We start from the raw sequence: 21,527 nt of genomic DNA, 5'->3' as shown, positions 1-21,527 counted from the left end.
AAATGCTTCAGTGGAAAAAGTTAACTGCACATCACTGGTTGTTTACTGAGCGCTAAAGATTGAATCAGAAGGGCTGTGTTCACAAAGCAGAACTGCTGAGGACTCAGAATGTGACCTTGAGTACATATGCCCTCCCCCAGGTTTCAATCTCTCAATCTATGATACAAGGAGCAGCGTTCCTACAGCATTTATCCTGCTGAATTTCAAGGCTATAAGCAGCAGCAATGTCCCTTTGAGACCTCAGATGAAAAGGGGTCTTAGATTTAAAGGATAAGCTATTCACTCTTGGCTCACAAAAAGGACATTATTTCTCAAGACAGAGTATGAAAGATTGTGAGATTTTGAGGTTTCCTGGGTGGGGAGGAATAGGCAGGATTTATATTATGTTCCAGTCTATTTTTAATATTTTTGGTCTACTTCAAATTAAAAGAAATAAGAATGTCCTAGAACTCTTTCAAGAACAGAAAAATTCACTCCTCTCCCAGTTTTTCAGGCTGGATGAAATTGCAAGAGTTGTGCTCTATTTTTAGCTGATTATGCCCCTAAATAAAGTTTAGACAAATTTTTTTAGGACTGTTGTCTAGAACCTGTTCTACAATATGTAGTAAGATGCACAAAGAATGAAATTTTAGTTGATATGAAGATAAATGATTCCATCATGCTTAAAAATGAATTTTTAAAAAATGATTAAATTCTTATTGATATTTATTTTTTCAAATCAGTGATTTTAGAGTTGATGTTTTGAACTTAAACTAAACAGTTAATGGTAACCTGATGGGCTTTCTTCCTGTCACAGTTTAGTTTTTGCTATCTGAAATAACTCCTATGCATGCATATTGAAACCACATCCGTGTTTCAAGGCCATCAGCTGTTTTCTGAACACAGTTGATACATTGTCACTTCTTGCTTCATATGGAGGTTAAAAAAAAACAACCCATGAGATGTGAGAAGGGAGGATACTGGCCAAATTAGTTATGTCTAGCCTTCACATGGAGAAGGCAATGGCACCCCACTCCAGTACTCTTGCCTGGAAACTCCCATGGACGGAGGAGCCTGGTAGGCTGCAGACCATGAAGTCTCGAAGGGTCGGACACGACTGAGCGACTTCACTTTCACTTTTCCCTTTCATGCATTGGGAAAGGAAATGGCAACCCACTCCAGTGTTCTTGCCTGGAGAATCCCAGGGACGGGGGAGCCTGGTGGGCCGCCGTCTATGGGGTCGCACAGAGTCGGACACGACTGAAGCGACTTAGCAGCAGCAGCAGCAGCCTTCACACACTAAAGGATGGATGAAGGAAATAATTAACTAACTCTTGGGTAGATCAATAAGTCTTAGGGTTGCCAGATTTAGCAAATCAGAACGTAGGACGCCCAGTTATATTTGAATTTCAGATAAACAACAAATAACTTTTTTTTTAGTTTAAGTATGTCCCATGAAATATTCACGACGTTTATCCTAAAAATTATTCGTTGTTTATCTGAAATTCAAACGTAACTGGGCGTCCTGTAGTTTATCTGGCACCCCTACTTGGAGTGCTGGGATTTCCCGAGGCGCCTGGCTTCCTCCAAGCAGGTGCTCAGCATCTATGTAATTGTTAGAGCGAAGCCCAAACCAGCCTTGCAGCTTTCACAGCTGCACCCCTAGTGGGGCGGGACCACGCGACCGCGACACACACCCTGGTAGGAGACCGGCACTCGAGACTGGCGAAAGGGTCCACACCCGGGAGGCAGCCCCACCATGTGGTCTCTCTGGGGCTCTCTGCAACCCTTGATAGGTTCCGTCCTTCCCCCTCAGCCCCCGATCCCCAGCCCTACCCTCCATCTCATGACCCTTCGTCACGGGCCGGGGGAGGGACTGCCCTACTCGGCGATCGTTGCCTGACATTGGCAGGGCCTTCCATCCATCACGTTAGGCTCCTTCCATCACGCTGACGTTTCCCAAGCTACGTTTCTCCCGCAAAGCGCGGCGTAGCTAGGGATTGGTGGAGAAGGCGGAGACCGTCCCAGCGGGAGGCGACGGCAGGGCGGGCTCTGGGAGTCGGGGCGAGCCCGAGCTCGTCACCCCCTCGTGCTGCGCCGGTCGTAGCGTCCTGCTGGCCAGTTCCGCGTCGCCCTGCGCTGCTGCAGCCGCCGCGGAACTATGGCTGTGCTCGTCGTGTTCCTGTCCTTCTTGGTGGCGGGTGAGGACCCGGGAGCGGGCAGGGCGCGCTCCGCGAGGGAGCTCCGAGGGCCGCTGGGCTCGGGGGTCGCGGGCAGCCAAGGGTGGGCGGCAGTGGGGCGGGTGCCGCAGTGCGGGCAGCCGGCGGTGGCCTCGCCCCAGCCGTCTCTCTCTCGGTCTTGTCTCTGGGCCAGCCTGTGGCGGCGGGGCCTGGCGGGCTTGCAGGGACTGGGCCGGGCGGGGCGGGGCTGGGTTGCGTGGGGGCACCTGAGCCGGCCTCCACCTTCCGCCTCTTCGAGAAAGGCGCGTCCAGCTGTCTCACTCCGGCCTCTTCCGCCTCGGGAGGCGCTTCGGAGGACCGGAAGGTCGTTCTGATCTGTCTAGTTGGGTACTTCAATCAGCTGATGAACTGCAGCCCTTTGCGAAGAGGCCGATGTCCCAGCTGCCCTTAGCTGCTGCTTTTCTTGGCATTTTTTGGTGTCTTCATTTGTAGCAGTTGTCATCAGTAATTGGTGAAATCCCCCCTCCCCCCTCCCCACGATTTTAGGATACGAAAGTTGGAAGTGGAGTATTAGTAATTGTTTTTGTGTGATTATTTTCTCAAGGAGGATTCCAGGTACCTCTCTGTAAAGTTTGCAGTAGTTCCCAATTTTAAGGATTTGGAAACTAAGACATGAGTCACGTTCTTGGGGTCACATGTCAAATGGTAGCTTTCTCGGTGAATCTAGGTTCCCCAATATTGAGCAAGGAGAATGCCAGTCAGCTCCTATTTGGCCTCTTCCCATGTATCATGTAATTAATTTTGCATCAGTCCTTAGGAGAGTGGTCAAGCCTAGATAAATTACCCCACAGCACGCAAGTGGTAAGCAGCAAACCTGGAATTGAACCCAGATCAGTGGGCTCCAAAGCATGGGCCTTTCCTATTGTACCTGCTGTGACACAGGTGTGAGAATGATGGGTGCTGGAACTAGGGGCCGGAGGGTGGTGAACATGAGACCACATGGAGAACAGTTGGGAGGAATGGGTCCCTGTTCCCCAGTGTGCCAATTTAAAACTGAGAGGTTAAAAATCTGTAGACGGCCTGTGCCGCTGCTCTGTGAAGTGCTGAGACACTTCACTTTGGAAATGGTGGTTTAATTTTACGTGGAGATACAGACCTTTGATGTTTTTGAAGTCTGCAGTTCTTCTCCATCCCTGGAGGGGCCCAGTGTTGTGTTGATGGTAGTTGGCTTATTTTCATGACTGTAGAATTTTAGAGTTGTATTGTTCCTTTCGTCTCTGGCTCTGGCAAGGTCGTTCTGATCTTTCTAGTTGGGTACTTCAGGAGAATTTAATTTTTTAAACTTGGTTTTGGAAATGTAAAGATCTTCCCTTTGATACTGTGATTTAACTGAACATCTTGCTGAAATTCATGTTTTAATGTTATACTTGATCTTCCTGTGATCATTGAGGTTTGGGGGGTTTTGTTAAGTTTTGGTCTGAGGCAAATAATTGCTTCTGTACATGGTTTGAACCTGCTTTCCTAACTAGAAAAGTCTAGTTCATACAGACCAAGAATCTGATCCTGTCAGGTTCTTCACTGCTGTGGTCTTGTCAGATGAGGTTAAATTACTGTTTTCCACAGTGACTAAATGTGACTAAATGAAAAACATCTTTTAAGAGATCTGACTTCTCTATTTGAGGAAAAAATATGTCATTTAAAATGGCGATACCAAACTGGGGAGAGAGTAGAAGTAAACTAGAAGTGAATACCAGGTCATGAGTATTTGGAAAAAAATTCAGATGGTTAGTTTGGAGGGGAAAGGCCAAGGGTGAACACGTGAATGTGAAGGGGTGCCATGTTGAAGAAGGATTCGATTTGGTCAGTGATTCTTCAGAGATCAAAAGTAGGACCTGTTTAGTTTTTTAGATGATGATTTCATCTTCATTCAGAGATGACAGCACAGTATGGTGGTCGTTCCCAAAGGGAAGGATTCTTAACCTCTAGCCCACATTAGGGAGGCTGGGGGGAATTTCCCTAGGCCAGGTGCCTCACATGTAAATATGTGAACAGTTGGGGTGGGAAGAAAAGGCTTTTCTGACAGAACAGTATGTGTAAAAGCACAGAGATATGAGAGCAAAAGAGCAAAGAGTTTGGTGGAGCTGAAACGTGTAGGAGTTAAAGTTGCAGAGATTCCACAGAAAGGGTGGTGAAGTGCCTTGGGTGTTACGTTTTGGATTTTGTCTCAGAGGCTCTGGGCACTGAGAAGGTGGTTGAGCTGAAGGGTGAACATTCAGATCTGTAGTTTGAAAAGGTGCTAGGAAGACTGAATCAGAGTGGCATGACCGGTCACAAGGAGGCCTGCTTTGTCTAGCCTCAGGAGGGCCTGAGGAGGGCCCTGGACATGGAGGGGGAAGGGCTCGGGAGATGAGAAGCAAAGATGGACAGAACTCAGAGGTTGATGAGCTGTGGTGCTGAGGAAGGGTTTAAAGATGATTAATTCAAACAGCTGGGTGGAAGGTGGCGTCATCCTTTGCTACAGAGAATACAGGAGGCGTGTGTGGGAAAACGGCAAGTTCAGTTCTGAACCTGTTGCGTTTGAAGCACCCATGGAACTTGGAAGGAAATGCTCAGCAGACTGCTGGATATCTAGGCAGCAGGCTTAAGGAGAAATCTAGGCTGCAAATAAAAATCTGGGAACCATGAGTGTGCTTCTGGTGTTTGGAGCCTTAGGGAGTAGATGGGTTCAGGCAGGGGGGAAGCCAACGTAGAACAGGAAGCAGTGGGGGTCAAGAATGGAGCCACAGATCTCCAAAGTGGAGTGTGCTTGATTTTGTGTGCTTCATAATATATTATGAATCCATTGTTACATTATAATTTGCGACTGTATAGTTTTTAAGTATATTGTGTATATTAAGTATATTACGTATATTGGGAATACTTTCAAGCTTCCTACTGGAAGGGTTGAAATCTAAATAGTTTGCATGTCACTGCTTTAAAGCAGGGGAAGGGGAAGAAACTGAGGAGAAAGACTGGGAGGAAAACCAGGGGCCCAGGCTTAGGGAGACCAGGGCAGGAGTTTCAAGGACAGAGTTGACAGAATCAGCCGCTTTGGGACGTTACATAAATTGAGGGTTGCAAACTGTCTCTGGGATTTGGTGAGTCATTTCGGTGGCGTGGTGGGGTCAGAAGCTGTGGGTTAGGTAGCATATAGGAGATAAAGAAGCAGAGGAGCCAGGTGGTGGCTGACTACTCTTCCAAGGTGGTTCTTCATCTGAAGGGAAGCAGAGGCAGGAGGGAGCTGGTAGGACCAAAGGAGAGTTTCTGTGGTTTGGATTTTAGAATGGGAGCACCCTACAAGTATTTGTGTGTGCTCAAATAAAAGAGCCAGTTGAGAGGGGAAAGGGGCTAGTGCAAGGTGTAGCTTCATTCATTCACTCCCTCAACAAGTACTTATGGAGCAGCAGTGTGCCAGGCGCTGTTCTCAACCCTGGGGCTACTGTGTGAAGAAGACAAACCCAAACCCCTGCCCTCATGGGACTCGTGCTGTACAGGGCCAGCTTTTTATGCCCCCAACCATACAGCCACCTAACTTCTGGTACAGGGTCTGTTCCAAGTTGGGAAGCCAACTTCTTACACTTTGTGAAGAATTTGAGTGTTGGGACAATGGAGATGATTCCTGGCAAATGTAGGGTTTGTAAGTTGAGGTGGCGTCTCCGTTCACTAGTCGTGTTCACATAGAGGATGGGTGACCTTTCAGGTATCGTGGCGATGCCTGCATGAAGCAGCGGTTTCTTGGTATAGGAGTCTACCTTTTCTCGGCCTCCTGTATGTCCGTTGGAAATACTATGTCTTGGACTTTGTGTCTACAGTCTGAAGTATTACACCTTCTAACTGGTAATGTGTACCCCCCCCCCCCATTTTGCAGTTCTCATTTCACTAGTTTTGCCTGTGGGACATAAGGAAAGCTGGGATCTAGCCTAAGATAGACTAACCGGTTGAAATTTCAGAGTGATATACTAGAAATTTTTTGAATTTGCATTTTGAAGAGAGAACTGGTGGTAGAAATAACTTAGAGATTTCAAGTTTATTTTCTTCCTTTCTAGTTGGGGTCAGGGTTTTGGTTTTTGTTCTTGAAAATCTGGAGAAATGCTACTGATTTCTAATTCTTGCCAAATTGTCACATGCCCCTGTTTAGGAAGGCATCTACATCATTATGAGAATCGTTTCATTGCTGTAACTTTGTTATAGCAGAAGGTATGGACTTAAATTCTTGCAGTATACTTTGTAAAAGAATTTATTGATGTTTAGGATTCAGCATTTTGTCCGTTCAACATTTAGTATGCTAAGTCAATGGAGAATGGGAAAGTATGTATTTAAAATTTTTCAGTGCGGTTGCAGAAATTTTGTGATGCTGACTATTAATCTGTTTTCTTTTCAGATGTCTTTGGGAACGAATTCAGTATATTAAGATCACCAGGGTCTGTTGTTTTCCGGAATGGAAATTGGCCTATTCCAGGAGAGCGAATCCCAGACGTGGCTGCATTGTCCATGGGCTTCTCTGTGAAAGAGGTATGAGTATTTTTAAAAAATATCTGGAGCTGCTTCTGAAAGCATTTTTGTTGATTTATTTTAATAGCCCAAGAGAGTAGCAGGCAAACATAGGTACAGATTATAAAAGTAAAAAATTAATTTGTAGTCAGGGAGATTTTAGGTAAGTGTTCCAAGCTTGGTTATGAAAGCAAATCATTATAAAACATTAACCATGTAATCGTTTATTCATAGTAGTGACGTCCTTTGCTATATTAGCGAATGCATCTGTCCTGCTGTTAATAGGATGTATAAATTTATTGGTTTTCTGCAGTACATGTGATAGATTTGTGTCTTAGTTTAGGCTGCCATTACAAAGTACCACAGACTGGGTGTTTTATAAACAACAACACTTATTTCTTCCGGTTCTAGGGGCTGGAAGTCCAAGATCAGGGTGCCAGCATGGTGAAGGTCCTCTCCAGGTTGCAGAGTGCCAACTTCTTGTTGTATGTGGTAGAGAGAGCCCTGTGGAGTCCCCTTTATAAGGGGTCTAATCTCATTTATAAGGATTCCATCCTCATGACCTAGTTCCCGCCCTCAGGCCCCTCCTCCTAATACCATCACATTGGGGGGGGGTTAGGATTTCAACATGAGTTTTGAGGGGACACAAGCATTCAGCCCATTGCAATTTATTATGAATGATGCAGTGTATATACATCTTACCTGAGTTTAGGAAAATAATGTGGTCAGTAGTCATAACCTGTTGTAGTAACCGACTGCTTACGTGCGATTGTTGCGGAGAGGGCCTAGACCCAGTCAACATGAGAGAGCTTCAAGCTCAGGGCTGAAAGAAAGGAGATGGAGTTTGTTCTATCTCCCTGTCTCCTCCCACTTTAAGGTTTGATGCTTTTGAGGTGGTCTGTAGACATCATCAGTCACTCAGAGGAATGTTCTTCCTAGGTCCTGAGTGCCCTTGAAACCAGAAGCTGTGCACAGGAACTGCCTCTAGGTTAGGCCTCTGGGTGGAGCTCCTTGCATGAATGTGACTTGCTGTTTAAGTATGAAAATTGTACCTTATTCTTTATGAACTTCATTTTGACTACAAATGGCTGTCAAAATAACCTTTAGAGGTAATTATTAATAAACTATTTTGACTACAAATGGCTGTCAAAATAACCTTTAGAAGTAATTATTAATAAACTACAGTCACTTTCAGCAGGAATTTTATTTATAAAGTGCTTAGTCTAAAGAGAATGTTGTAGTCTTGCTGTGTCACTGTGAAAGAGAAACGTGATATTGTAGTAGATAAGGGCAAAGGACGATGTGAGGGAAGAAAATATCCACAGTTACATGGAGGAGAAAGTATTTCATAATCTGGAATTTGGAAAGTACCTACATTTTGTTCACTTGCCTGCTTTTTTCCACAGAAGGTTTGAGATGACTTATTATTAGACTTTACTGTTTCAAGTCTGTAGCCGTTAAAATGAAGAAGGTAGAACTCAGCATCCTCAATTAGGAGATTGCAGCTACTGCCTTAAATAAGATGTTTGCTGTCCCTATGAGTTTTCATTGCTGGTATCATCCCAGAACCCCTTAATTGTGCTTGTCAGATGTTACTGGGGAAATGGTTTCCTGAATTGATAATTCAGCACAGTTTCATGCTTTTCAACGTGCAGGATCTTTCTTGGCCGGGCCTTGCAGTAGGTAACCTATTCCACCGTCCTCGGGCTACTGTTATGGTGATGGTGAAAGGAGTGGACAAGCTTGCTCTACCCCCAGGCAGTGTCATTTCGTACCCTTTGGAGAATGTGAGTATTTACTATAAAGAATTAAAGGGATGCATTTAAAATTTTGTCTTGTCAGCTGTCATTATGGATTGTGTTCTAAACACTCGTCTTTCTTTTAATGCCCTAATAAGTAAAAGGCAGTTTCGTTTTTTTTTAATATGATGGTTGCAAATTGATTGAAACTTGGCTGCTTGCTATGCATGAGAGTACTTTCTAAGGTAAGAGGTGAAGAAATTGCCCCTCTCTGAGAATAGTCAGAGGATTGAAAAAGAAACCAATTGAGGGTGTAACCTGTTGACATATTCTCGGGCATTATTTCATCACCTTCCCTTCAGAATTTTATCATTTCTTTTGGTAAGGAAAAGATTGGGGGCAGTTTTGCTGGCTCACTTATTCCTTTACTGGCTTTTCAGGCAATATGGCTGACTGAACTGTTGGGAAAGGCCCTCCTTCTACTGTAAGTGTATGGAGTCAGCAAACATCTTTACATGTATAAAATTGAAAGCAAGAAAGGGATACACAGAGGTGCCAGATATGAATAGAAAATATGGAAGCCACAGTGATGAGCAGGAGCTGAAGGTGAAATTGTGTTCCTTACAGAAAGCCAGGGGCTATAAAAATGCTGTCTTGTTCTTGAAAGGAACCCCCAGCTGCCCCAGGGCTACCACAGAGGAGCTGGCTTGCCAGCCTTAGCTGTGGAACGCAAAGAGCCCCCTATGAGAAATCTGAACTATGGGCTTATACTGGGCAGTTAGCTACTTCAAATTCACACAATGCACCCCACACAGATATATGTCTACAATCCAGGGCTGTTTTGGTAAAAGAAAGAATTGAAGAGTTGAATTTACCGAACACTTGAAGGGGAAAAAATGCCATGAGAAAGTCAGCAGGTCCAACAAACAAAATTCACCCCCTAGAACTACAGATAATAAACCAGTCCCAAAAAGAGACTTGAAAATACATACATATATTAAAATGGTGAGAAAGTTAAAGGAACGGCTAGAAACTAGAGGTAGTTATTTTTGAGATGTGGTACTTTCATTTCCACTTAAAAATATTTTGTAATTTATATTGATTTCTTTAACCCATGAGTTATTTAGAAGTGTTGTAACATGTGGGTTCTTTCAGGATAATTTTTAATTATTCAGTTTCTAATTTCATTGCATTATAACACTGGTATATACGATGCTGATTTGGGAGGGGGGATTCTTTTCAGACTTTTCCTGTGGTCTAGTATACAGTATCTCCAAGCACATGACATGTTTACCAAAAAAATGACCATGTACTAGGCCACAAGGCAAAGCTCAATGGGTACTATCAGTATCATATAAACCACCTTCTCGGATCACAGTGCAGTTAAATCTGAAAAAAAAAAATGATACTTTTAAAAAATGACTTCAAATGATAGAAACAAACACAAGCTATGAGTCCTCGGGTTTAGAGCACACTGAGGTAGGCTAAAGTCAAATCAACGCCTAAATATGAGTGAAACTGAAGACCCATCAAGGACACTGAGTCTTACCAGAGAGAAGAGATACAGTCGTGACAGAGGAATGAGAGCAAAACGGTAGCAGACTCCTCATCGTTGCCATTGGGGATTTGAAGTGCAAGAAGGGAAAAGCAGCGACTGGACAGTATGAAGCCAGGCTGAGGATACTGTTTAAGTAGACATAATAAAATGATTTATGATGTAACTGTTGGAAAGGTGCAGAGAGAGAAACTGCATGTAAGGAGACAGGGCTCTGGCTGGTGATGTGGGAGAGCTAAATCCTCATCTTCTATAATGGGCAGTGAATAGGCAATGCCTAAAATTGTAAAGTCAAGATGTAGCAATATAAACACATTATTTAGGATGGTGGTAAGAAGAAAAGGAGACAAAGGATTTGAAAGCGAATGCTACAAGTAGGTACAAAGGATGTAATGTTGTCAGCATGACGAGTGTAGTTAACACTGCTGTATGATACATATCAAAGTTGTCAAGAGGAAATTCTTTTTTGTTTTCTCTTTTTTGTATCTGTATGATGATGGTAATTATTACTGTGGTAATAATTTCACAGTGATAACTTATACAGTGATATATGTCAATTATCTCAATAAGACTGAAAAAAATTAACTTGAAGTGAGGAAGAAAGATGGAGGAAAGAAAGTGAGTACCTCAGAGGAATAGGAAACGGGCAAACTTATTTTCATAAAAAATCTTATAGAACTACTGGTCTCTTAAGTGGCATGTGTATAAAAATTTTTTAAAAGTCAATAAGAAAAGATATTGGAACAGACACAGTCCTAAATCATCGGTTGAGAAAACTACAGCAGAGATTTTGAAATTATTTGGAACTGAAATGTACCATATATTTTTAAAATTGTGGGGTGCAGCTAAAGTGGTAAGAATGAAATTTATAACCTTAAATGCACGTTAGATAATTTCAAAGATTGGAAATTTGTGAGCTAAAGAAACAGAAGAATTTCAGAGTAAATGGAAGGGAACAATAAAAACGAAAGGTGTATTAAAACATTTTTCTTAGTCTTCACAAACATTATTAAGTAGCTTGCTGTGTGTGATTTTCTGTGAAAATCACTGTAGAAGATCTCTTTAAAAAAATACATTAAAAATCCAAAATGCCCTTCAGATTTTCATTAGCCTACAATCTGAAATTAAACATTTTAAAAAGAGTAGCCTCATTTTACATGAGTAGAAACTGGAAAGAGCTCATGTTACTGCTTGACCCTGACTGACTGCCTCTAAGGGAAAAGATCCACCCCAAAACAAACAAAAACTTTAGAATTCCACTTAATGAAGCTTCTCTTTGATTAGCTAGCTGTTATCATTAGTTTCAAGTCCTATAGATAGAGGATTTCTGTTTTCTCTAGGACAAACATGTGCGTATCCTTATAGTTTTAAGCATGAGCTTTTTTTCCTTTTCCAGTTTAGCAGGTCTGTATCCGTTCTTCCTCCCCAGTTTGGCGTTCACCTGACTCAGTAGCTTCTCCAGTTTGACTGCTAGGGACATGCCACCTTTAATCTTCAGCTTTCCTGCCATGAATGCCACTGGGGTGAAATGCGGCTGGAGAGTTGTGTTACGTGTTCTCATATTCCTTCCAAAGCCCAAGAAGTTGACTGTGGGATTGCAAAAGGAGCGCTTTGTGGCTGACTCCGGATGCTTATAAAAAGGATGCTTTTGCAAGTTGGAACTCTCTTCCCCTTCTTCAGTTAAACATTAACTTATTTGAAGAGAATCTGGGGAAGAGTTGATATGCATTGAGTAAGAGAAAAAAATTAATTTCAGTTACTAAACATTTATTTCTGCTTGGCCCACATTAACATTGCTACTTATAAACATGAACCTTTTAATAGTAAAAGAAACTACTGGAAAAAGTCACTCTGAGAAATCTCCATTAAAACAAAAACATTGCTACTATATTGCTTGTTTTAATAATGATAAGAATAAAATACTTTTTGAGGGAAAAAATTACCATTATCTCTTTTAAAAAATAACGTGGGAGCAGAAACAGGTCTATGGGAGTAGAAGTCAGAATTTTGATTACTCTTGGGGGTGGAGGGAGTTGGTAGAGAGGCTTGTAGGGTGCTGATGTTTTATTTGGATCTGGTGGGGCTATATGAATATCCATTTATAAATATTCCCTGAATTGTTAAGCCAAGATTTATGTACCATATTATATGTATGTTGTGCGCATGCGTGATCAGTTGCGTCCAACTCTTTGTAACCCCATGGGACTGTAGCCCACAAATCTCCTCTGTCCATGGGAATTTTCTAGGCAAGAATACTGGAGTGGGCTACCATTTTTTCCTCCAGGGGAATCTTCCCGACCCAGGGATCAGACCCTGTGTCTCCTACATTGGTAGGCAGATTCTTTAGCACTGAGCCACCTGGGAAGCCCCATATGTATGTTACACTGTAACAAGAAGTTCAGGGGAAAAAGTACATTTTATCACAATTACCAATTTCAGTTTATTAATACCATGTGGTCCCAAGATAAATTTCACATTCAAATTTCTTGTGACATACTTTGTGCCTTGCCTAGGAATCTTCAGTCCCTCTGAAGACTAAACCCTACACCTTATTAAACATTTTTTCCTTTTTTAAAAATTATTTTTAAATTTTTATTTATTTTTAATTGGAGAATAATTGCTTTACAATGTTGTGTTGGTTTCTACATCAACATGAATTAACCATAGATGTATGTCCCCTCCCTCTTGAACCTCCCTCCCATCCCTTAAACATTTTTAAAGTTTTGAAATGAAAAATGAGGTCTGTTTCTTTCAATCAAATTCAAGTCTTCAAATTCCCTTCACCTCTTAAATGAGTTAATAAATTATTGTAGAGTATACATTCATTGTGGCACATTTTATCAATATTGAAACCAAATGTGTTCCTGCTAAAAAATACCTGAATGACCAACTGAACCTGCCTGCCAGTGCAGGAGATGCCAGAGACATGGGTTTGATCCCTGGGTCAGAAGGATCCCCTGGAGGAAGAAATGGCAACCCACTCCAGTATTCTTGCCTGGAGAATCCCATGGACAGAGGAGCCTGGTGGGCTACAGTCCATGGGGTCACAAAGAGTTGGACTCAACTGAGGGGCTGAGCACACGCATGACCAGCTGAAAGTGATGCTTTGCACAAGATAGTGTTTTGTCCTTAATTTTGCAAGTTGTTTTTTATTTAGGCAATTTGGAGACACAAACTCATTGGCCCACTAGGGGGCTGTTTAATCTTCAGTATCCTCAAACAGGTTCTTTGTATTTGGATATGATTTGGGTCTTTTAAATTTCCATAGAAAATGCTGGTACTTTTTTTTTAAGGCTCCCTTTTTAATACTATTTAAATAATTTTTCTTCCTACTTGGGTTCAGATAATAATTAAGGTCTCACTCTTAAATTTCAGGCAGTTCCTTTTAGTCTTGACAGCGTGGCAAATTCCATTCACTCCTTATTTTCTGAAGAAACTCCTGTGGTTTTGCAGTTGGCTCCCAGTGAGGAAGTAAGTTGTGATAGTTTTTATTTTAAATGCTTTGAAAAATAAGCTCTCATTATTTAATGAAAATTTAAAACGAATTTTATGAAAAATGCTGATAGACTTTGGTATATTGGAATTAATCTGCAGAATGTAATACAATTTTGGATTCTTCTTCCAGAGAGTGTACATGGTGGGGAAGGCAAACTCAGTTTTTGAAGATCTCTCAGTAACGCTCAGACAGCTCCGCAATCGACTGTTTCAAGAAAACTCTGTTCTCACTTCACTTCCCCTCAATTCTCTGAGTAGGAACAATGAAGTAAGTAGTGTAGTCATTGAATGAATAAATGAATATTACTAATTTCTCATGCCTCTGACTTTGGAGCAAACTTGAAATTTTAGAAAATGAAAAGTTTTACAAGCTTCCTGCTTGAGTAGATTCTTTTTTTCCATTAGTGTAATTTTTAAAAAATGATTCTCATGAACTGACTCTTTTTGTGAGCTGGGCTATAGTAAATAGTATGACATACTAGTGCAAGGGTTGCCACCAGTTAATCCTGACAGGCCAGAAATCACAGTAACCACTTTGGTAGTGGGTGGAACTGGGTAAATCTGGTAATGTGGGAGCTATTACTCACTGCCTCTTCTGGTGTGTTGCCTCATTTTCCTATTCATTCTCAGCTGTCCAGTGTAGGGCGCTACCCTTCCTTTGACTCCTGTATGTCAGCTTTACCACCTATTCACCTGTTCATGCACCCTCTTAACCACACGGCATGCCACCTTTGTGGTAGCCTCCTTTCACCTACTCTGATGACCAGGACTACCACCTTTTATTCTTCAAGGGATGTGAGCAAATGAGGCTATTGGCAAGACCTCGTTGCAGTGCGCCAGAATATTCTGATGCCCTGAGGGAAAACCACTGTAGAGTTTGGATGCTTTATCATGGCTTTATCAAAAATAAAGTTATTGAGAGGTAGTCGCTGTGCTGGAGAATAACTTATCACCATTTTGTTAGGAAGTACTATTCTGTAAGCATTTTCAATTGAAGTGAACCTAGCAAATGGAGGATACTTGCATAAATTCACTCATGTGTTTAATGTCTGTAACACCCTGTGCCTCGCTTGATAGATGGCAAATACAGATCTTGGATGCATATTTAAGATAATGCTCATTTCTTTCTGCTCTCTGCAGGTTGATCTCCTTTTTCTTTCTGAACTGCAAGTGCTACGTGATATTTCAAGTTTGGTAAGTAGGCTACTCTCATTTGTCAGTTCCATTTATTCTGGCTTCAGAAGACATTTCTAGAGATTCCTTGAATGGTAATGAAACCCATCAAAAAGTTTACATATGCCTTAGATTTGATTCCATGCAAGTTGAGAAATTAGTGGTGGTGTTGGGGATTTTGAACTCATCTCATGTTAACACATTACTCCGCATTTTTACTTTTAGGAGAGAGATTCCAAGTACACAGGCCTAGGAGTAAGGCCTCCCCTGGCTATAGTCCTGACCTGTTGATTTCTCCTCAGATGTTAAGACTTAATTACTGTATCTTTATCTTTGGGTCTAAAATAGACCTCAATAGAAAATACAGTTTTGACTAACAGTGCTGTCAAGTCAGGAAGGGGATAAAAATGCCTGTAGTATGTTCTTTTTTGGGGGGGGGGGGCGGTGAATGGTTTTTTTTTTCTTTTCAATCCTATGATCAAATAGAAAAACTTAACCTGTGTGCTATCTGCTACAGTTGTTGCCCAAACTTTCAGTGGCGTTGGTTGGGGGAGTGTGGAAGTGTAGTGCTAGTGGTGTGGAGGTGAGCACTGATGGGCTTGTCTCTCTCTAGGATCAGACTGGTCCAACTACCTGTTCTCTCATACCCTGGCCCATATCTGAGGTTTTTAAGAAATTTTAAAACAAGTTTTTATTATAATTGCTTCTAAAAACTAAGATCTGTGTTGGATTTCAGAAACTCCCATTTTAACCAGTTCCATTTGCCACACTCCCAGACTTTGTATATTGTGGTATGTGCATGCATGCTCAGTCACTCAGTCGTGTCTGACTCTTTGTGACCCCATGGACTGTAGCCCACCAGGCTCCTCTGTCCATGGGATTCTCCAGGCAGAATACTGGAGTGGGTTGCCATTTCCTCCTCCGGGGGATCTTCCCCACCCAAGGGTCGAACCCACATCTCTTGCATTGGCAGGTGGATCTTTACCACCGAGCAACCTGGGAAGCCCAGACCGTGGTACACTGGGGAGCCCCTGTTGTACCGTTTAGCTATAAAACTCCAACTGGCTGTGTTTGACATTACTTTATCCACTTCCTTTTGTTTGTTCTCCTAAGTTGTCTCGACATAAGCATCTAGCCAAGGATCATTCTCCTGATTTATACTCACTGGAGCTAGCAGGCCTGGATGAAATTGGGAAACACTATGGGGAAGACTCTGAACAATTTAGAGATGCCTCTAAGATCCTTATTGATGCTCTGCAAAAGGTAAATCATCGATGGAGTGTGAGCAGTTAAGAGTATGACCATTTGACTTTTTGCTTCCTAATGGGAAAATCTGCTTAGTGAAAGACTACTGATTGAAGTCTTTTACTCACCTTCTTTGAGGGCTGAGGATGGAGTAGGTAGGTCACAGGTATATAGTGGGATGTCAGTGTGTCTTTCCGTCTTTGAGCTGTGCAGCACAGCTTGCAGGATCTTAGTTCCCCACCAGAGATTGAACCTGGGCCCTGGCAGTGAGCTGAATCTTAACCACTGGACCACCAGAGAACTACCAGAGATCATCTCTTTCCAAAGCTGGCAGAGGCAGCATAGGAAATGATTGGTAACTCTAGTACAGTACTTTTTTCTTTTCATCATGGCAAAATATAGCTAACGTAAAATTTACCATTTAACTATTTGTAAGTGTACAGTTCTGTGGCACTAAAAACATTCACATTGTTGTGCAACTGTACCACCATCCATTGCCAGGACTTTCATCTTCCCTGAAACGCTGTCGCCATTAAACCCTATGAAATAATCAAAGAACAACACTTGGCACAGCACCAGACATGTAGTAGATACTAGTAAATGCTCCTTTTCCTCTGCCCTTGAAGTTATCCACCTGCAGCCCTTCAGTGAGGCTTCAGTTAAAACCTTTGTAGGTATGATTAACCAGAGACCACTTAGAAAGATTTCCTTTTCCACTTCCCTGCTCCCAATTTATACACCAACAAATTCAGTGACTACTTTCTTATTCTGAGTATTTGAGCTGAATCTTAACAGTTTTCTGAATATTTTAACATAATCAAAACCTTTAAGACTTGCCTATTTTAAGACTGCATTTCATGAGCCAATAGGTAATTGTGTTTGTTCTTGTAGGTGCACTGAAGCTTTACAAAAATTTTAATAAGTATGTGTTTTGAGATTCTTACTAATGCCATTAACGCTTCAGTTTGCAGATGACATGTACAATCTCTATGGTGGGAATGCAGTGGTAGAGTTAGTGACTGTCAGATCATTCGACACATCCCTTGTGAGGAAGACGAGGAATATCCTTGAGACAAAACAAGTGGTGAGTACATTTTTGGATCATGCTTTAAAATTGTAAAATGAACTCTTAAAAAACCCACCAAATCTTGTATCACCTGTGGGCAGTATGCATGAGCAATCAGTAAATCTGAAAAATGATTAAAAACATAGGTTTCTCTTATCCACGGAGGTATTGTGTTTTGTAAGTGATGCTCAGTTCTTTGGGGTTGTAATCAGATAATGTACTTTGTTAGGGATAAAAGCAACTCTGTCGGAGCTGGTGAGATAATTCAAATACAGGTATTACACGGAGATGTCAGACATTAGCATGCAGGAGGAGTGTGGTGCTCTCAACTTGTGGAATCTGCTTTTCTCAGAGGCACCATCATCTTTGTGGTATAGTCTCTCATTTTCCTGCTATGTACTCTCTCTATAATTCTACAAATTTTTGGCCTGGATCTTACTTTGATTTTTAAGCATTTAGAGGATCATAGGCAAGGGTGCCAGCCCTAGTAAAACAAGTGTATATGCGCACAGCCGAAGCATCATGTGGCCAAGAACATTATTTACAGCTGGCTTTATCTCTCAGAGCAGTCAGATCCCCCGTCTTTTATGGACACGCTCCTTTGGGCCCCACGGGACTGAAGAGTGAGATGCTCAAAGGTAATGTGTGTTCAAGACAGTCTGGACATGGCTGGTTTGAGATTGTTTCTTCCTAAATAGGAGTGGGAGAACCTCTGTTTAAAACAGTACACCAGGCTAGACAGACCGAAAAATTTTCACACGACAGAGCATCTAAATAATGGCCTTAAAAAAAAAAAAAAATCACCCTTTTGAGTGCATAGTTTAACTCTCAAGAAAGTAAAGGGAACTGGAGAACTGTGTAGTAACCAGGCTATCCTGAGGACATTGCCAGTTGGGTTACCAAGGGACTGGCTCTCTGTCGGGAGTTGGAACTGAGACTTCCTTGTGTAGCTGGGATGCCAAAAGGGCCCACAATGAGAGGGTAGATTAGAAAACAGCCTACCTACCAGCAAAGGGGGACTTCCGGGTGGTGGTAGTGGTAAAGAACCTGCCTGCCAATGCAGGAGACGTAAAAGACACTGGTTCAAACCATGGGTCAGGAAGATCCCCTGGAGGAGGGCATGGCAATCCACTCCTGTATTCTTACCTGGAGAATCCTATGGACAGAGGAGCCTGGCAGGCTACAGTCCATAGGGTCGCAAGGAGTCAGACATGACTGGAGTGACATTAGCACGCACACACCAGCAAAGGGAGACAGAAAGGCCACTTGGGTGCTGTGCAGGCAGGGTATGTGTTGGGGCTGGTGGAATGTCTCCTAGGGAAGCCTCGGGCCAAGAAATCAACACAAACCCTGGTCCTAAGCTGGTAAGAGGGGTGGCCCCCACCCAGCAGAAATGAATGAAAACCTCCCTGGCAGGATACACCCTCCACACACAGGATACAAAAGTATGTAACATGTAATACTAGTTAAAGAATTTTTAACATGTAATACTCTAAAGCTGAAGGATTAATACCTGTTCCTTTGAAGCTCCCTCTTGTCTTACTTCTATCTTCCCCACCTAGAGGAACCTGCTCTCTCGAATATTATGTTAACCATTCCTTGGCTTTTCTTTACAGTTTTAATACAGATGTATTTATCCTCAAGGACTTCCCTGATAGCTCAGATGGTAAAGAATCGGCCTGCAATGCAGGAGACCCGGGTTGGGAAGATACCCTGGAGAAGGAAATGGCAACCCACTCCGTATTCTTGCCTGGGAAATCTCATGGACAGAGGAGCCTGGTGGGCTACAGTCCATGGGGTCGCAGAGTCAGATACAACTGAGTGACTAACACTTTCACTTCATTTCGGCTTAAACAGTGTTGTTTGGAATCATACTATGTTTTTTCTCTGAGCAAAGGCTCAGTATTTAAGAGTCATGCATGCTGATCGAGTAGTTGAGGTCATTTTACTGCTACATGTTCATTGCACGGATGTGCCAGTTATCCATTCTGTTGATAGACATCCTTGTACATGTCTCTCTACACATATACAAGTGTTCCCTAGGGTATGAACTGGCTGGATCACCGTATATGCATACCATCAACTTTATTGGTATTGCCAAATTTTCTCAAGCAGTTGAGCCACTTTCTGCTTCCACCAACAGTGTTTATCTTCTTCATGAAGGCTCCTCCTTCTTAGTTCCTAGTATATGTAGCTCTTATGCCACTTAGTATGTTTGTTACATAAATGAATCACAGCTATCAAATTGTGGTAATTTCCTAACTTAATATTCTTCCATCTTGATTTTCTTTTATTGTAGAAGGACCCCTCAACTACCTATAACCTTGCATATAAATATAATTTTGAATATCCCGTGGTTTTCAACCTGGTACTTTGGATAATGATCGGCTTGGCCTTGACTCTGATTGTCACCTGTTACAATATTTGGAACATGGATCCTGGATATGATAGCATCATTTATAGGATGACAAACCAGAAGATTCGAATGGATTGAACTTTCCTTATGACAAACTTGGAAAGAAAGAGGGTTTGAAAATTGGCTCTTTCATTAAAATAAATCTTTTAGTGTAGTTTAAACTAGATAGTACACTTTAAATTTATAAAAAAAACAAACAAACAGATTTTGTTCTCTTTTGTGTGTGCCTGTGATGTTCTTTTAGAGTGAGTTATATAGTATTGATGTGAGTTGACTTGTGTGATATAGATTCCATAATATGCTTAAATACGATGATATAACCATTTAATATAATTTCATTCCATCTACTATTTGGAAATATGCACTGTAATAAATGTAAAACATTTAGAATAGTTTGTGTTATTTATGTCGGGAAAATGCACTGAATTTGAAATGTTTAACTTCCTTACACAGGACAGGTTAAAAGTGACATTTGGGCTGTTATATACTATGAACCATTTGTAAATGTCTTAATGTAAATATCTCTGAAACAAGAAAAGGTTTTTAACTTCAAGCAGCTATTAAGTATGAATGTGCTTCCACAGTCATTCACATTTTCAATTGCATCTGATTGACAGATGATAGCTGTTTTTTTTAATCTCTTCTGAAATTTTGGTGATCTGAATGGTCAAGTGTGGATATTAAACATACTACATTAATGTAAGAAGGAACTAGCTTTGTGGCGTTAAGACACTTGTAATCATATACACAAAAACATTTGGGGGACATCTTGGGGCATGATTTCAGTCATTTTTCCCCTTGTGTAAGTTACTCTGGTTTACGGTACAAAATTGTTCTATATAGAATGTTAAGTTGTTAAGTGGAAGTAGATACTCCCTACTTTTTATGTGAAAGTGGACCAATGTCTATAAAGAGTGACAAATAAAGTTAATAATGATTCAAAATTTGTGTTATTTCAATACTACATCTATTTTCTATTGTAAAAACCTAAACAGGGTTTTGATCATAATTGGCTGTTTTGTTATACAGACTTTTTTAACATTTTTTTATTCCCACTGCACCTCCTGAGATTGATTCATTACCAATATGAGGAAGACATTTTACTTTCTATGCTTATTACTGAATTTACAGGGAATATGATAAATTCACACTAGACTTCAGGTGGGGAAGGCTTAAATTTCCCTATAGTGTTTAGAAAAGTGACTATGCAACTATTAAATACTGATTAGAATATGAAGGACCATCTAATAAGGTAAAAGGCTTAAGGGTTTAGTGTTAAAGTCTTATAGCGTATGACTTACCCAATTAAAATTTTAAGCTTCATGCTTATGTAGTTAAGTTAGAGTTATGCTGCCTTGCCCCTGGGAACCCTACTTGGGTTTAGAATTAGCTGTGTCTCTCTTCTCGCAAAAATCATCGTATCATTTCTAATTAACATGTTTGAGAAGATGAAGTCTATTTAGCTGTGTTTTCTACCACCACTGCAAGATACCTTTGACAGTTACAGTGGTAAACTTCCATAGAGTGTTTTTTTTCTTTTCACCTCTCATTGAACTATAGTGAAGCTGATAACTGCACAGGAAAGAAAAATTAGTTGTCCTAAAATCACTCAAGTATTCACCACCACAACTCCTGCCAAGCTCATGAAGGTGAGGGTGTTTCCAGCCATCTAACCTGGAACACTCTGACCCCCATGGAACCCAACATGCCTATGTCTAGGGGACAGGGATCTATAATGCTGCAGAGTGGTTAAAATCTACTTTTCTTCCACAAGTTTATTACATAAATATTGCCATAGAAGTTAGATTGTTATGATTAAATGTGAAGTAAACCAATGCCTTTGTAATTTAAAACTGAGGAGACTAAGTTTTAGAAGAAGAAGAAAAATCACCTACATGACAGCACTGATCCATATAGGGTAAATGGCACCAGCACCCGTCTGTTTGGCAGAGAGCAATTAATTAAAATAAATGTTCTGCCAAGATTATTATACCTGTTGCTGATGATTTGCTCTTAAATTAAGTCTAATTTGTTCAGGAACATAAATCACGATGTGGAGATTTGTGTGAGAGGCAGGCAAGTCAGGCTTGTGGCAGACTATTCCACTGACAGTGAAAGAGAAAACCCAATCACTTCATATCTAATTGGT

General features: G+C 41.4%; 1 protein-coding gene across 1 annotated transcript; it reads left to right on the top strand.

Moving 5' to 3' along the window:
- Window positions 1-1,986: 1,986 nt before the first annotated feature.
- Window positions 1,987-20,316, top strand: ATP6AP2 (ATPase H+ transporting accessory protein 2). The gene is given in 9 exon segments (NM_001098022.1): window positions 1,987-2,180; window positions 6,580-6,710; window positions 8,345-8,476; window positions 13,359-13,454; window positions 13,609-13,746; window positions 14,619-14,672; window positions 15,765-15,914; window positions 16,861-16,980; window positions 19,262-20,316. Coding segments are annotated over 9 exon segments (1,056 nt in total). The 5' UTR covers window positions 1,987-2,140; the 3' UTR covers window positions 19,457-20,316.
- The last annotated feature ends 1,211 nt before the right edge of the window (window positions 20,317-21,527 follow it).

This window comes from Bos taurus, chromosome X (genome assembly GCF_002263795.3).
Source record: "Bos taurus isolate L1 Dominette 01449 registration number 42190680 breed Hereford chromosome X, ARS-UCD2.0, whole genome shotgun sequence".
Lineage (NCBI taxonomy): Eukaryota > Metazoa > Chordata > Mammalia > Artiodactyla > Bovidae > Bos > Bos taurus.
Note: the sequence above shows the minus strand (reverse complement) of the source record. Positions and strands in the feature narration are given on the sequence as shown.